Source organism: Anoplophora glabripennis, unplaced genomic scaffold (genome assembly GCF_000390285.2).
Source record: "Anoplophora glabripennis isolate ALB-LARVAE unplaced genomic scaffold, Agla_2.0 scaffold102, whole genome shotgun sequence".
Classification (NCBI taxonomy): Eukaryota; Metazoa; Arthropoda; class Insecta; order Coleoptera; family Cerambycidae; genus Anoplophora; species Anoplophora glabripennis.
In genome coordinates, this window is record NW_019416316.1 from 32,561 (window position 1) to 49,244 (window position 16,684).

Genomic DNA, 16,684 nt, shown 5'->3' on the forward strand with positions numbered 1-16,684 from the left:
TTATAATTATAATTATAATTATAATTATAATTATAAATTATTATTATTATGTTTGGGTAGATCTACATGAATGGCAATCGAAATCTACGGATTATAATTTATTTTTTGTCATGTGTTTTTATCATCCGTATTTAAATAATCATCAAAATTTCAAGGCTTACTTCAAAGTTTTTTCAAGCGCAACCAATTTCACCACTTTTCATGCCCCATTAGATTTGGGATACTTACAAATAGTAATGACCGAAATTAAAAACATATGTTGGTCTCTAACAGAACTGTATTATAATTAAAATTTACATTATGTTATCAAATATCGATTTTTTTTATTACTTCCGATTAAGTGGAGGGAATATACTGACAATTGGGACATAATATCCTTTACAGGTTGCCAACTAGTGGTGGAGTTGAAAAATAGAGGAAATTTTAATAGGAATTATATTATCTATCACAAAATGTTAAATCAGTAATTTTTACAAGGCCGTATTAATTTATTAATTTGATTTAAGATTAATTTAGTGAACCCTCTACCTCCGCCATTGGTTAGCAACCTGTAGAGAATATTATGTACCAATTGTCAGTAGATTCCCTCCACTTAATTGGGAGTAATAAAAAAAATCAATATTTTCTAAAATTTCTTTAACACTGTATCTCGAAAACAAAAGAAATTTAGACATAAGTGTATATGAACTTTTTATATGTTTCGAGGTCCTCTATCATGTGGTGCTATGCATTGCACTTTTTTCTATGTCACTCTGTATATGATGGGACTAAAGTGATTTAATCCCTTAAGTAGTTGCTCTGTACTGTTTTACTAGCAGGATTAAATTATGCCCCTACAAAAATCAATGAAATTATAGATGACAGAATTAGCTCACCAGTTTATTTATTATTATCAATAAAAACATAAAATTTTAACAATCAGTTTTTGAGAAATCTTCAACTAACAATTAGTTTAATAGTTTCAAATCTTTTAACGTTTAAATTTAAAGTCATAATTGTACAATTGCGGAAAGTAAATTGTAGATGCCATAACATGCCAAATAAATTAATTGCACATGTCAAATATACTCTATACATTTTTAGTAATTTTTGAACTGTAGGATACAGTTTTAGAAGAAAATATCGTTTGATACTAGATTGCGAAATTCTTTTGCATTCTCGAATGATATTCTCGAATGCAATATTTCGCAATCTAGTATGAAAAATAACTATTTCCAATTCCAAAGTTTTCCTCTCAATGTTTTTTAATAGCCATGTAATATATGGTACAACATATTAATTGAGTTTGTCTAAAGAAATTATTAAATGTAAACTAAACTACGAGTTTGAATATTTTAACTTAGGTACATAGTTTTGTAATGAAAGTCAGATGACCTAACGAAGAAACTATGGACAGATTGAAATATTTTTTTGAGATGTTTACATTGACGATAAGATAAGAATTTGCAATATCTTCTGTTTATTTGTAGAAATTTTTAAATGATTCCACTTTGACCGTTGTTTTGAGTGGATGCCAAAACGTTGCTAAGGTATATACCGGGTAGGAAAGTACCCATGGTATATCTGAAGTTACGTGAGAGCGATAAGTAAGCCATAGAAATCCATGTGATAGACAAGGATGGGTATAGTGAAGGCGTCTAATAGTCACCGCTCATTTCGCCCTTCCACAAATAAGAAGTGGATCTGTATGACAATTATTGGTGATGTTTGTTAATTTTGACTATCTATTGCAATATTTTTCAACTGAAATAGTTAGCGAATGAGTTTCACTTCTATTTCTTTGTTACCATGAGCTTTTTGACATTTGTGTTTTGAAACCATTATTACTGTTTATTTTTTGTTTTTGATATATTTTTACAGTTTATCTTTCAATTTTCGATGTTTTTATCTTCGGAAAAAGTTTTTTTGCTGTGGAAAGGTCAATTTTGATTTTTAGTTAAACACTTATTTTGACAGAAAAGATCCACATGGCATTGTATAAACATGTGTGAAGTAAGCTATTCGCGATCGTTGCTCCTCCAACGTTAATAAACATTGCCAATTTATTTTACATAAAAATATATATGTAAATAATAATTTTTATATGTTAAAATTATATTTTTGAAATTAATTTTTTTTTGTACATTACGTGTATTATTCAATGTCCAACTATAAATTTACCTTGAAAAAATAAATGGTACCCGCCGCCCGAGCGGCATTCTAAAATGCGCTGTTAGGCGCAAAAAGGTTGGGGAACCCCTGGTATAGATCATAATTTAATTTTACAAAAACATCATTATGGTATTAGAGGTAACACCTGTGATTGGTTTTCCTCCTATCTAACTGACCAGTTAGATAAGAGGAAATCAATCTTTTGGAATGGAATGTAACAATAATAAAATGAGATCATACCCGAAATTCATGCAACAAAATTTGGTCACAGATTCTTAGGATAAATTTAGGGGACCCGTATTTTTTATTTTTGCCAAGTGGCCCCCTCTTTCGGAGTTACAGCCCCCCGAAGTCCGCCCCTAAGAATAATCTTTTTTTATATCTCAGAACCCTATTGTATGAGAATCACTAAATTTGGTACACAGGGGTTTTATGACATGTGGAATCTGTTGGTGCAACGTTTTTTGGCGGGGAACCCCCTTAAGACAATTTTTCGTGGGCCCCCTTGTCTTTGGAGCCAAAAAAATTTGATTGCATATTTGAATTTCTTAAAAATTATCAGTCCACTGGAAAGCCATTGAATTTAGAAACTTTTTGTCTCTTTATACTTTTTTCGTAAAACGCAATGTTTTCGAGAAAAATGTCAAAATGTGATCGAATGCATATCGTGATTCTCCATTTTCCTCAAAAACGTTGCATTTTACGAAACAAATATCAAGGGACAAAAAAGTTTCTAAATTCAATGGCTTTCTAGCTAACTAATAATTTAAAAAAAAAATCAAATTTGCGACCAAATTTTTCTGGTTTCAAAGACAAGGGGGTCCCCGAAAAAGTGTCTTAAGGGGGTTTCTCGCAAAAAAGCGTAGCACTGTGAGATTCCACATGTCATAAAACCCCTGTGTACCAAATTTAGTGATTCTCGTACAACATGGTTTTGAGATATAAAAATGACTTCTTAGGGGCAGATTTCAGGGGGCTGTAACTACGAAAGTGGGGGCCAGTTGGCAAAAAGAAAAAATACGGGTCCCCTAAATTTGTCTTGAGAATCTATGACCAAATTTTGTTGCATGAATTTCGGGACACCCTGTATATTTTTGCAGGGGGTTGTTGAGAGACGTGCCACAGGGGAATATACTTGGACCTCTTTTATTCATCATTTTGTGGATGAATTTAAAAATGTAACTTCTAACAAGAGTAAAGAATTTACTTTAAAAAAGCATATTATACAAATTCATTAATAAAGAATTCTAATAATTATATGAATATACTGAAACTAGGTAATGTATTAATGAAATTGGCGAAACTGGGTTTAAATAAAGATAAAACTGATCGCATCTTATTTAAAGTGAATAATTTAGTTCCACTGAACATTACTTATGGCTAAAAATTTGCAAAATGTGGGAAAATTCATAAATATGATATAAGATTTCAAGTTGATGACGCTTACATAATGCATAACAAACGACTTTTTGAAAGAGGGGCCTTCTATCAATGTCTTGAAATAATATACAGGGTGTTTTTAAATGAAGTAGCAAAAATGGTACCAGTGAATGTAGCCAAAAATAAGAGGATTGAAGTAAAAATACCTTATATGAAAGTTGCACCCCTGCTGTTTGCCAGATAGTACTAAAAAAGAAGTCTGATAGTAACAAATTTATGTGGTTGTTTCATGCCTTTCTGTCCAAATGGAACCGTATGCATTAAGTTAATTTATACAGGGTGTTTCAGTTCAAATGAATCAAACTTTGACCACAAATAGAACTCAATAAATAATTCAGAATTGCCTTATAAAGCAAGGGTCTAAGTCTCACCGTTTTCACTGTACAGGGCCGTATTGGTCGGTTGTTAAAATCATATTATTTACTAAATCTTTGGTATGCTTATAAAAATTTGATTAAAATTTGCACATATTCATAATTTACTGTAAAATTTACAAATTTTTGTAGGTCAGTGGCGTAGGAACGGGTAGTAAAGCGTAACTTTTTTACCCCAACTTCTACACCAATAACCTAATAATTATTTGGGATTCATTTTTAGATTCCGTGGACAATTTTATATAAAAAAGGTATACTTGTTGAAAATCGGTATAGTGTATCATTTTACCTAAAATCACAGTTGAATGGGAGACCGTTCTTCTGATAAGACTTGAATATTCAACCATTTTTTTACAAACACTAACTAATATTTCAAATCTTAAAAATAAAATGACAGTTCCTGATGACAGATAAGTCTATTATTGCTTAGTTATTTTTTCATGGCAATTGTTAATATGGTTAGTGTAATGGACAGAGAGCGCAGATTAAAAATTAATATGTAGGTGTAATTTTTTAAAGAAACTATATTTGTTTGAAACAAACGGACCGTTGAATGAGCAAGGATACCTATAATTGCTTCAGAATGGCACAAATGAAATTTTAGAAGAGGTGCCAATTACAATAACGCTAATAATTATTTTTTCGATACATATAATCCACCAGACACCATTTATATCCACAATTTGCTTTGTGTGCAGTGCAGAGATAACATTAGAATTGAAAAAATCTCTAAGTTGGCCAACAATACTTACTTTACCATATCCCCTGTCTGCCTTTTCGCTTCTTGTAAAATAAGTCTCTGTTCTGGAGTTTCTATTGGTTGAACTGATTTTCTAAGGCCTACATCCGAAATTGATTCTAATGTAGATGGTTGTAGAGAGCTAGTTGCTGTTCTTCGTAAATCTGCAGATTCCCTTACTGATAAAGTTCTACAAGAAATGTGTTTTTAATAAGTAGTATACCTATACAAAAAAGTTATTGCTAATGGGGAGGTTTATTCATTTATTTTTTTTAGTATTTAACTACAGTTTAGTAGTATAAAACCCATAGTGACAAAGTACTTGGCAACAAATTTTAAACATTTTTGCCACATGATCAACATGATTAATGCAGTTAAATAATTTTATTTTTAAATTTTCATGATTAATCAATTTGTATTAAAAATTATCTATAGAGTATTGCAATTTAAATTAATCAAACTTTATTCACATGTAGTACTCAAAAAAATATTGAGATATTTTCAACTGTTCTTTCTCGAATTTTTTCCAATATACAGGATTTTAGGGGTATTGTATTCCTATTTCATTCGTCTCTCCATGAAGAAGAATGTTGAAAGTCAGTTTACCATTTCAACTATGCATATACTCTAGTCGAATTAGAGTTTGAATAAGTGGCAAATTTACGTGATTTTTCATGAAAACCTAGATGACCTATTGGAAAATTAATCATTTTATGTTGTAGGCAATTAAGTTACCTACAATTTAAGGTATAAAGTCATGTTTCACCAATTTGTTAACTGTTAAATAATCGTGAACGCGGAAAAATCAGTTTTCGAAAATTGCGCTTTATTATCACAAAAAACAGCTGGTTCTTGATGAAATTTATGGAAAAGACAGTAAATCCAAAGATCAACATGTGTGCCAAAGACTGATTCGATTGAACATGAAATTGTTGCTCTCGCTCATTGTTAATTAATTTAGTTCGATTTTTTTGCAACTAATTGTTACATTAATAAATGTTAGTTTTAGAAGTTAATCGAGAAAGAAAATTTTCAAAAAGTTGAAATTAGGTTGCCCTTTACAACTAACAAAGTAGGATGTACAGTGTTATAAATAATTTGTCGCAGAGTCAGGCAAAAGCCGCTCGGGAATTCGCTTTTTTTGCATTAAATAGATCTTACTTTTATGGTAATTTAAATTAAAAGAGAAATCACCTACACCTCTTTGTTCCCAAGATAGCTTTTTTTATAACATTAATTGTAAATTAATTATTGAACGCATTGGACCGGGATTTTAGATTTAGAGACAATTAAAGAAAGGGTTAAACTTTTATTTTCAGAAAGTGTTACATCGATACTTCATCTAATAAACGCGCTAGCAGCAGTAAAAGTTAACGATAATGGACGGCCTGCACGCTGGAGGAGCGCCTGGCCCGCGCATGTACGTGAACGTCGCTCACGTCGCGCGCGGGATTTTTTAATTGAACGTTTTAAATTCGGTTAAAAAATCTCGCGTGACGAGGGCAGCGTTCACGCGCGTGCGCGGATCTAGCGTTCCTTCTCCCTCGTTCAGGCCGTTCATTATCGTTAACTTTTACTACTGCTAGCGCGTTTAGTACGTGTACTATTAATGTAGAACTTTTTGGAAATAAAAGTTTAACCCTTTCTTTAATTGTCTCTAACTTCCCGATCCAATATGTCCAATAGTTAATTAACAATTAACATTATAAAAAAAGTTATTTTAAGAACAAAGAGACATAGGTGATTTATTTTTTTTTAATTACCGTAAAAATAAGCTATATTTAATGCAAAAAGAGCGAATTCCAGAGCGGCATTTGCCTGACCCTCGGACAATTTGTTTATAAGGCAGTTTTGCAAGTCCTACTTTGTTAGTTGTAAAAAGCAACCTAATTTCAACTATTGAAATTTTTCTTTTTCGATACGTTTCTTTGACTCAATTAGAACCTATATCTACGATATTAACTTCTGCAATTAATGTTTAGTAATTAAACAATTAGTTGAAAAAAAAGAAAATTGAATCGGCGTTTGGCACATATGTTGGTTTTTGGATTGTCTTTTCCATAAATTTAATCAATATCCATCACTTTTTTGCAATAATAATGCGCAATTTTCGAAAACTGATATTTCCACGTTCGACCTTTATTTTACAGTTAACAAATTAGTGAAAAATGACTCTTAAGTACCTTAAATTATAAGTAATTTAATTGACTAAAACATAAAATAAATAACACTCCGATAGGTCATCTAGATTTTCGTAAATAGTAAAAAAAATGAAAAAACATAAAGTTACCACTTCTTTATAATTTGCCAATTTAGCATTACTTCTTTCGAGTTACTTATTTGATATTATTATTCTACATACTTTTCCTCATCATAAAGTGCAATAAAGTCTACTAATCATTTTATCAAGATTTCAAGTTTTATGATCTAATTCGACTGGATAACAAAATATTTTCAAAAGTAGCTTCTACAGGGTCCGCCATTAGTGTGTGGATGGAGGATAGCTCCTAAGCCCGAAGAGATATCAAAATGAAATTTAGTCCAGAGGCATACATCTATAGGAAGCACATTTTAAAATTATTTTTATTTTTTTTATACTAATTATATATAGAGTGTTGACACAAACTTGCATTTTTTTTAAATAGAACACCCTGTATATTTTTGCATATTTGGATAGCCCTATCAAAATGCAACAAGATAGTACAGGGTTTATAGGCATTTCGATGGGCCATTTTCCTAGTAAAGGTAAAAGTTCCTTCTCTTGGATGTTTTTCTCTGTCGGGATAACGTGTCTTGTAAATTCATGACGCCAGCAAACAATTCTTTTTGCACTTTCCAAGAATAAAAATCATATCAAGGAGTTCATTTCTTGAAAAAATTGTAATTTACAAGTTAAAAATATGTAATGTATATTATATGGTAATGTTGGAAAGATAATTCTATCTGCATTTCATATTAGCTAATAAAAATAGGCCTTTCCATTTAAAAATTTTTAGTAATTTTTTAATTTGCACACCTCGATTAATCTGTTTAACTAAAGAATAATGACAACACTTCTGTGGTTTCTAAGAAACTGCAAGACTATCAATGATTGTTTATGTCGCAGATTCGTTAAAACTACATCATATTGAGTGTTTACAAACTCACTCATGTTGAGTGTTTCCTCTACTAGGAAAACGGCCTATCGAAATGTCTATAAACCCTATATTATCTCGCTGTATTTTGATAGGGCTATCCAAATATGCAAAAAAATACAGGGTGTTCTATTTAAAAAAATGTAAGTTTGTGCAATCAATACTCTGTATATAATTAGTATAAAATATGAAAATAATTTTAAAATGTGCCGCCTATAAATGTACACCTCTGGACTAAATTTCATTTTGATATCTATTCAGACGTAGGTATCCTCTGTCCACACACTAATGGCAGACCATGTAGAACAGTGATTATGAATTCCCCTTACAGGTGGCCAAAACCCTAGAAGTGGCTCTTTAGGGTCTTATTGCGCCCACGTTGGCAACCACAGGTGGCGGAGAGTCATGTCGGGGTATTGTGTCATACCGAGCCTATTACACTGGGCCGCTGGGCGGCACAGCCACTATACACAATACACATTTACGCGAAGAAGACGGAAAACAGACTGCTCGCCTGGCGAGAACTACCGAACTACTACAACCAAACAACGAGTGATTTACTACGCCACCTGCTGCCCTGCATGTGTCACCGACTGAGTCACCGGTGGTGCAAACGGCTGCGCTACCTGGCGCCCTAGTCTAATAAGGCCCTTAGGGATAGATTTATGATATAAGTAGAAATAGATTAATATTTTAATTATGAGTTATTTACGATTTTTAGTTTTTACTTACTTTACGGACGATACTCTTCGCATCTGTATATTTTCAGCGACTTCATCAGTCCAGAACAAATTGTATGAGCTATCACACAAATCAACTTTGTAAGGAAGAGGTAATAACTGGTACGAATCATTAGTTAATTGCCCATTATTTTCCTGAAAATTATATAAGTTGAACAAAATTTTATTTTTCTAGTCAAAAAAAAAAATAAAGGGTATAGAATATATTTTCTATGGTGCTGAACATGAATCTGAAGTTATTTTTGTGCGGTCGAACCTAGATTTCGAGAAAAAATTTTAAAAAAATTCTAACCGGAACATTTCACACAACACTATGCACAACTCTGTATACTTTATGTAACTCTCAGAACATCTATTATGAAAAATTAACATTGTTTACGAAATGCATTTTCGCAAATTTCAAGTAAAAAAAATGTATATTTAATAAATAAAAATTTTGTTGCTTTTTGTAATTCGTGTTTGTGATGACATTGAACTCACTATCATTCATCTCTGTTCATCCCACATAAAGTTACTATAATTTTATTTATTAAACACATATTTTTTTTTAGTTCAAATTTGGGAAAATGTGTTTCTTAAACAATGTTGATTGTTTATTACAGATGTTCTGAAAGCTACATAAAATATACAGTTATGCGTTGTGTTGTATGAAATATCCAGGTTAGAATTTTGAAAAAATGTTTTCTCTAAAACTGGATTTGAACAAAAATAACTTCACATTTGTATTCAGCACCATTGAAAATAGGGGGGTAATGTAATTATTGTTGTAAGACGCAAATCTTTGGTGTGTCTAAAGCTATTTTTATCAATTTTCTGGATTTTTTTTAAACATTAATGTGTGCCAGATAGAAATTTCTTTATATCTAATGGAACACCCTATATATTTTTCCAGATTTGAGAATTCTGAGTTGAAAACATGTGACATACCCAATCATTTAGGAATTATTTAATAATTTATAAAAAAAATTACATATAAAGTCTGCAAAAAACAACTGTTTTCATAAAGTGCATATGAGTTTTGCTATAGAATGAGGTTAAAGGGGACTTATATTCTCTGAAATACAAATAATTTTAGAATATACCTATAGCAACTATAAAAAGAATGTTTTCAAATGAATCTACTTAATAAAATTTGGCATGGTACTATTTATAGTTATTACATACTGTATGTAATGCTTGTACATTTTGCCGATGAAACGGATGTAACATTTCTCTGTTCAATTCATGCCATACAAAATTCGGTGATAAGCTTCCTTAAAAAAAAAAAATATATTTTTTTAAACTAACCCAAAAGCACTTTTCTGGAAATTCCAATTTTTTTCGACATGAAATAGCTATGCCACGGCGACGTTTATCTGCAACAGACGTGGCTTATGTCGTTACTCTCCTTCAAGAGTCAATAGTCAAGTTCAAGTTCATGGGGGTGAGCCAATCGGGTATTGAAAAAAATTATTTTTTACAATTATTAACATTTTTTGATGAACAAGCTACTGCTAAAAACCCATTTTCAACTTTAAAAAGTTGTTACACCGATTTTCAGTAAAAATGACAAATTTAAACATTCTGGGTACTAGGAAAAAAAGTCGCAGCATTTTGAAACTATCAGGGTTTCTATAGGACACTTTGAGGTTGAAAAATTACAACCGATATCCTTAGTTTATCCATTATTTGCAAAATTATGCAAGTGATGCATAAGTTATGTTAATCAAATATCCCCAATTATGCAATTTTTTACCACTTTTCCAACCAACTTTTACTTCGAAAATTTTTTTTCAAAAACCAATAATTACGACCTTAGACAATACTTTGAAGTTTTCAAAACCCTATTTGGATATTCTATACGATCATTATTTCCAGAGTAATTGAATGCCAAATTCAAAAATGATTTTTTTGCATTGATCGATGATAACTTAGCACCAGATCATCGTACAGAACTCCGGAACAACTCAAATTGAAGAGAATTAAATTGTTTAAAAGAGCTTTACGATGAAATTACAAAAAAAATATATATTGAGGTCCGTAGACCTTTCGAGGGTTTTCTTTTGATTACTCAAAAACCGTTCTGACGCTAAAACATTTTAAACTTAATGTCCCTTAATTTTTGTAACTAGTGTATTTTAATGTTGCAGACATATGTTAAGGCCCACCCTTCACTTGCAATGAGACATTAGGAAGTTCATTTTAAAATATTTAAGACAATTAAATTATTTTTTTTTTAATTTTGTAGTGGTGGCACTAACTTCGTACACAAATTGTCAAACTCTATTTATTACACTCATAAATATTCATCTACAACAGTAACAGCAGCTTTATCTAAGACCATCTCAAAAATTTGTAGTTTTAACTCTTATACTAGAAAAAAATATAATTTTATTTTACACAATATTTTTCAGTTTAAAATTTGCAAAATTTAATAAAAAAAATTTTACTTGTGAAACAGATAGACATAAAACAGATAACATTTAAAATAAGGTTAGTTGTCACATATATATTTAAACATTCTGTTAAAAAAAAAAACAGAAAATAGATGTGAATAAAATTTTTCTATTGTTAAATAAGATACAAAAAACTCATCCTGTATATGTTCTCACTAAGTATTTAAAAAGAACTTCATTCACTACTTACATTGCATCTGTTAATTCCAACAATTCGTTTTCCTGCATGCTTAACTTTAAAATTTCCTCTTTTTTGAGCTATCTGTAAAAGAAAATATTATTTTACTTAACAGAATCTGAAATATTTTTTAAACCGGGTCCAGATATATGGTCACTATAAAATATTTGCCAAATGTAAACAAATAAAATATCATGTGGATGACTAAATGGTTGAGGATGTGAATTATGTGCAAGATTTGCAGGAGTACATAGATTTATCGTAATAAATAAACAAGTGCCCAATCATATGGATGGTACATTACGATTGATACATTCGAAGCCATGTCTTCCCTTGACAAGTATACAGGGTGTCCCAAAAGTGACGCCCGTCCTTTTGGGTTTTGATTAAGGGTACAAAAACAAATTGAAAATCAAGAGTGGAAAATTTTCTGATTATTTCTTTGTTATTCAAAAAAAATTATTCAAAAAACAAAAACAGATAAACATTTGGGCTGAGTTACTAAATAATTATGTAGTTCAGAGCTGTATTTACTGCAGCTGTATGTTTTTAAGGACGTTCGGTAGAGATAGCGGGGGGAAACATTTGCGGGGCAAGGGGAAACTAGCGATGAGTGAAGACTTGACAACGCCGTACGGGTCAATGTGTGAGTGTTCATGTACACGCATCAGGTGTCTGCACTGTCTGCTCGTCTGCTGCGTCGGTTATGACAGCGTATGTGTATGTTCAATTTGTGATAAAGCTGTAAGTATTTGACTATTATGTTATAAAAATGTAATAAAAATGAATAAATAAATAATTAAAAAGACTTGTGACAATTGTATTTATATTCGTAGATTTCATTCGTAAAAATGCCCAAAGCCAAACAGTATAACCTCCAAACTACGAAGAATGAGAAAGGAACAGAAATAATTCGATTCAAAGGAAAGTTTACAAAAAAATATAAAGTTGAAAGGCATTTACGAGCTAAGTTGAGGAACCAGCTACAAAAAGAGAAGAATGTTTCTACCAGTAATGACAAAGATATTCCTGTTGATGGAGAGAGAGTAATTGATTTAAAAACCATGGCCAAGAAAATGTTCTGTGAAAAATGTGTGGATAAATTTGGCTTGTGTGATATTCCCGCCACTTGCGACGATGCCGTTGCGTTTCTGTCGAACTCTTATTTATTTTTTTATTCATAAACGAATCAGATGATCGTCGCGAAACTTGGTATACATTAAATTAATAACATTATCTGTGACATATAAAAAAATTGGCAAAATTCAATGGGCCAATTTTCTTAAAACTGAGTTTTTATCAGTTTTCCCATAAGCGACCGTGTTAAAATGACTGAACTTTGAAATTCAATATCTCGAAAACGAAACAGATGAACCTCTTGAAATTTTGACAGATTTATTGTAACAATAAGAACGTCTGGTCAAAATTTCAAAAAAATTCATTGGAGGGTTTTATCTCTACCGAACGTCCTTAAATGAAAACTTACCATTGCCATTGCTGGATGACGTTCCGTTAACAGTTAGACTAAATTATTGGTTTCGACATGATGGAGCTCCATCACATTATGGTTTACGAGTATGAAATTATCCGAATCAAAACTTTGATTTTCAATTTGTTTTTGTCCTTAATCAAATCCCAGAAGGACGGGCGTCACTTTTGGGACACCCTGTATATGCACAAGCTATGCAAACAGCACACCGTTTAGAGTATTAAACAAGTGGATGTCGCTCAGGGAATAAAAATACATTAAAGAAAATGAATCTGCCAGAATGTAAGAATGCCACTATCAATATTTCAAGCAGGTACCACCGTGTATCTTTTCTACAATTGTAAAAAAAAATGGCAAGTGTACACAAACGGTTGACATGCGACTATTGGTAGGTGACTAGGTCATTTGGACCCGGCATTAGAATTATGTACATATATTTTCATAAAAAGTATAATTTATACTGGGTGTTTCAAAATGGCATGTAGATATTCGTGAGGTAAATACTATCCTATTTTTTGAAGAGCTATTATTTTCAAATTTAGATCAAAAATTATATTTCAAAGGTTTTTACACAAAAATGGATTTTAGTCATAGCGCTGAAGTTTAAAATTTATTTTTATCAACCAAAAAATATTATGAAACAAAATATTCATATAAAATTACAACCATTATACAGGATTCTGACTTTCTTCTCAAAGGAACATACTCTTTAAAAATTCCATCTACATTGTATACCGTATTCAAAGCGGCAATTATGCAATCTATAAAATTACTCTTATTTTCATTTGATGTTATGTACACCATTAATTTGACGTGCCTCCCATAAAAAAAACCATGACTGTGATCCATCTCTACCTATCCATTTATTAAGATAAATTTATTCGAATATTCTGAAATATGTTGACGCACGAGCAAAATTAGTGTTTCAGTTTCTAAAAAATGATATTGTCCATCTAGTGTACCAGGAATAAAGAATGGTCATTTGAGATGATGGCTCCCACTCATATATTTACCGAAAACTGGATGAGGATTTTCTTCAGTCCATAAATGATTATTGTAAAAATGTTGGATTTAATTTCCAGAAAAGTTTGCATAATCAGTAGACAGGATTTGCTTATCAAAATTTGGATATTCAGCAGCTTTTGACAAATATCATGAGGTAGCAGTGCTTGCACTCGCACAATGTGGCAAGGATACAAATGCTGGTCTTTCAAAATCCTCTAAACTGTCTAATCTAAACTAGTAGTACACTTTACACTTTCACTTCTTTAACTTAACAAAATAAAAGTCACAATTTACTTCTAAAAGAGGACTTTTTTGTTAGAATAATGACAAAATAAACAAATCGGATCAATTGTTTTTTGTTTCTAACGTTCTGTATTATTGATTGCTGTGCGCACACTCGTTCCAATTCTCGTTCAACACTGCTAAAATTCTCAACATCTACGTGACTTTCTTAATTATGTCAGAAACTGCTCAATAAAAAATTATAATTAAATAGCTCATTTCAAAATCTACGAAGTCAGTTTTTTTGATAAATGAACTTTTTGACATGAGATGATCTCTATCCTGCACAATTGCATATCTATTTATATCGTAAAAGTATCATAAATTACAAACTTATGTAATTTTTACAAAGAACACTATATCCATATACAGTGAAACTTGGTTATAACGACATTGCTTTATACGACGGAATTTGGAAGTCCCGATTGTAACAAAGAGGTTGGCCGTAGGTTATGTAAGGGGACCGTTGCATTATAACAAAGAGCTTGGCCGTTGGTTATGTAAGCTGACGTGGCAGTCTATCACATTTGGAGGCATGAGACGGTCGTTCCTGCGATAGTTGTTTTCGAATAGTTGATTAGTTAGTTGTTTGGTGTTAATTGTTATTTCTCTGGATAGGTTACTTTTGGAAATTATTGTGTTTAGTGGTGGTTACTTTTGTTAGTTGGGTGAGTACATTTTTATCAGCTGCAAGATTTATGTTGGGCGGATAATCTTCAGTAGTTTGAATTATTGGTGTTAAGAATGATCTTTGTCCAATATCATTTATGTCAATATAGTGAGTTAAGGGTCCCCTTGCTACTGATGTATTTCGATGGGTTAAAGGACCCGTAATCTGTATATGTATTGAGTGGGTTAAATGTCCCAATATTATTTATGTATTGAGTGGGTTAAATGTCCCAATATTATTTATGTATTGAGTGGGTTAAATATACCAATATTATTTATGGATTGAGTGGGTTAAATGTGCTGATATTATTTACATATTGAATGGGTTAAATGTCCCGATATTATTGAAGTGGGTTAAAAAACCCAATATTATTGAAGTGGATTAAATGTCCCGATATTATTGTAGTGGGTTAAATGTCCCGAAATTGTTGAAGTAGGTAAAGTGTCCTGATATTGTTGTTAAGGATCTCTCCCCATGTACCTATTGTAAGCCTAAAGGATTCAAGGTCTCAATGTTTATTATCCTACTGGGTCATGCAACCTTTTCTGCATAATCATGCCTCGCTGAGTATCCTGTCGGGTCGAACATCACTTATGATTCACACGTCTTTGTTGGGACTCTGGATCCTGGCTCGTCATACCGTCACATTTTGTATTCCGCTCATTGTAGAATAATTGTAAAATTCTCGTAATTCTCAATAAACTTGGAAAAAAATTCTCCCTTGACCTTGTTCTTTCTTACATGATTAAATCATATAGGCATACTATGTATATTAAAAATATCGTTTACTACGACATCATTTACGCCATTTCAGATTTAGTGACATGTTTTTATATACATTTACCATAGAATTTATCGGTTATAAAGACCAATAGTGATATACTGCCCTAAAACCAATGCACCGCTCTTCCGCCCGACCCGCCAGTATCCACATTTTTGACACCATTTGGAACAAATTAGTTATATTATATGTATTCATTACCACTTTTTATCATGATCTCCAAGAGAAAAGTGTTTAATAAAGAAGATATATCACATATAATATAGAGACTAAAAAACGGAGAAACTAATGCAAGCAAGCAAATGAATGTGGCGTGTCACACTGCGATTTAAACAATTTGGAAGGATAGAAATAAAATAAAGTCTCTATTCGAAAACAATGAATTGAAAATGAAATGTGCGAGATCTTTTGAACACAAAGCAATACGTATGTACATACACATTTAAAGATTTGTATTGTAAATTTCTTTTTTTCTATAAAAATTTTATATAAAATGTATGTAATTGCTTATTACATCTATCGGTTATAACAACCGTAAACAAACGTTCCCTTGAAGGACGTTATAACCGATTTTCACTGTAATTGTTTTTGTGAAGGCGTTGCTGATCCTATATGTAGGTTTATATTTGTATTGCATTTTATGTATTTCATGAAGGTGGCAAACAAAGGTTCTAATGTTCAACGGTTCTATATACACAATTTATGAACAAAGATATTCAAGAAATACACTCGTTCTCTGATAACCGCACTGGGCAAAATAAAATTCACACAGTGATGAGATTTTTATTTTCATAATACACACATTACTTTCCAGTTCGTGGAACACCCTGTATATATATATTTGAAAGCGTACCTGTTGAGATCTAAGAGCAACTTCATTCACTTGTAACTCTACTAATTGTTTTCTTTCTCTTTTTGTTTTTTTACTCATTTTTGCAGCTTCTCTTGGCAAATCAATTTCAATTTCTACAGCTGGCGGAATATCGCCAGTTTGCACTACTTCCAGTAATTCAGTACTCGGATGAACTTCCTTTCCGAGACTAAGTCCTTCTGTTGGTACTGGTTGTAATACTGAAGCAGATTCCACTTCTGAAATGTGTTCAGTTAATCTCTCAGATTCAAGATCTATTCGTGGAACAGGTACAGTTGCAGAAAAATTTTCATCAGTTGGTGGTTGTTGCAATGCTTGTAAGTCTTCTATAAATCCATCTGAAAAATTATTAATCATACAGCAATTTAAAGGTAGAATAAACAAATATATATATA

The 16,684-nt window shown here is 31.6% G+C and overlaps 2 protein-coding genes across 3 annotated transcripts in view; both read right to left on the reverse strand.

Moving 5' to 3' along the window:
- Window positions 1–8,691, reverse strand: part of LOC111691365 — a 35,752-nt gene extending 27,061 nt beyond the window's left edge. For both annotated transcript variants that reach the window (XM_023454058.1, XM_023454057.1), the window contains exons 1-2: window positions 8,571–8,691; window positions 4,718–4,894 (exon numbers count right to left, since the gene is read on the reverse strand). In XM_023454058.1, the coding sequence (XP_023309826.1) occupies window positions 4,718–4,894; window positions 8,571–8,593 (200 nt within the window). In that variant the 5' untranslated portion in view covers window positions 8,594–8,691. The remainder of the gene's footprint in view (window positions 1–4,717; window positions 4,895–8,570) is intronic.
- Window positions 8,692–11,188: 2,497 nt separating this feature from the next.
- LOC108904657 overlaps window positions 11,189–16,684 on the reverse strand; it is a 29,585-nt gene continuing 24,089 nt past the window's right edge. The window contains exons 8-9 of the mRNA XM_023454060.1: window positions 16,272–16,627; window positions 11,189–11,275 (exon numbers count right to left, since the gene is read on the reverse strand). Of these exons, the coding sequence (XP_023309828.1) occupies window positions 11,189–11,275; window positions 16,272–16,627 (443 nt within the window). The remainder of the gene's footprint in view (window positions 11,276–16,271; window positions 16,628–16,684) is intronic.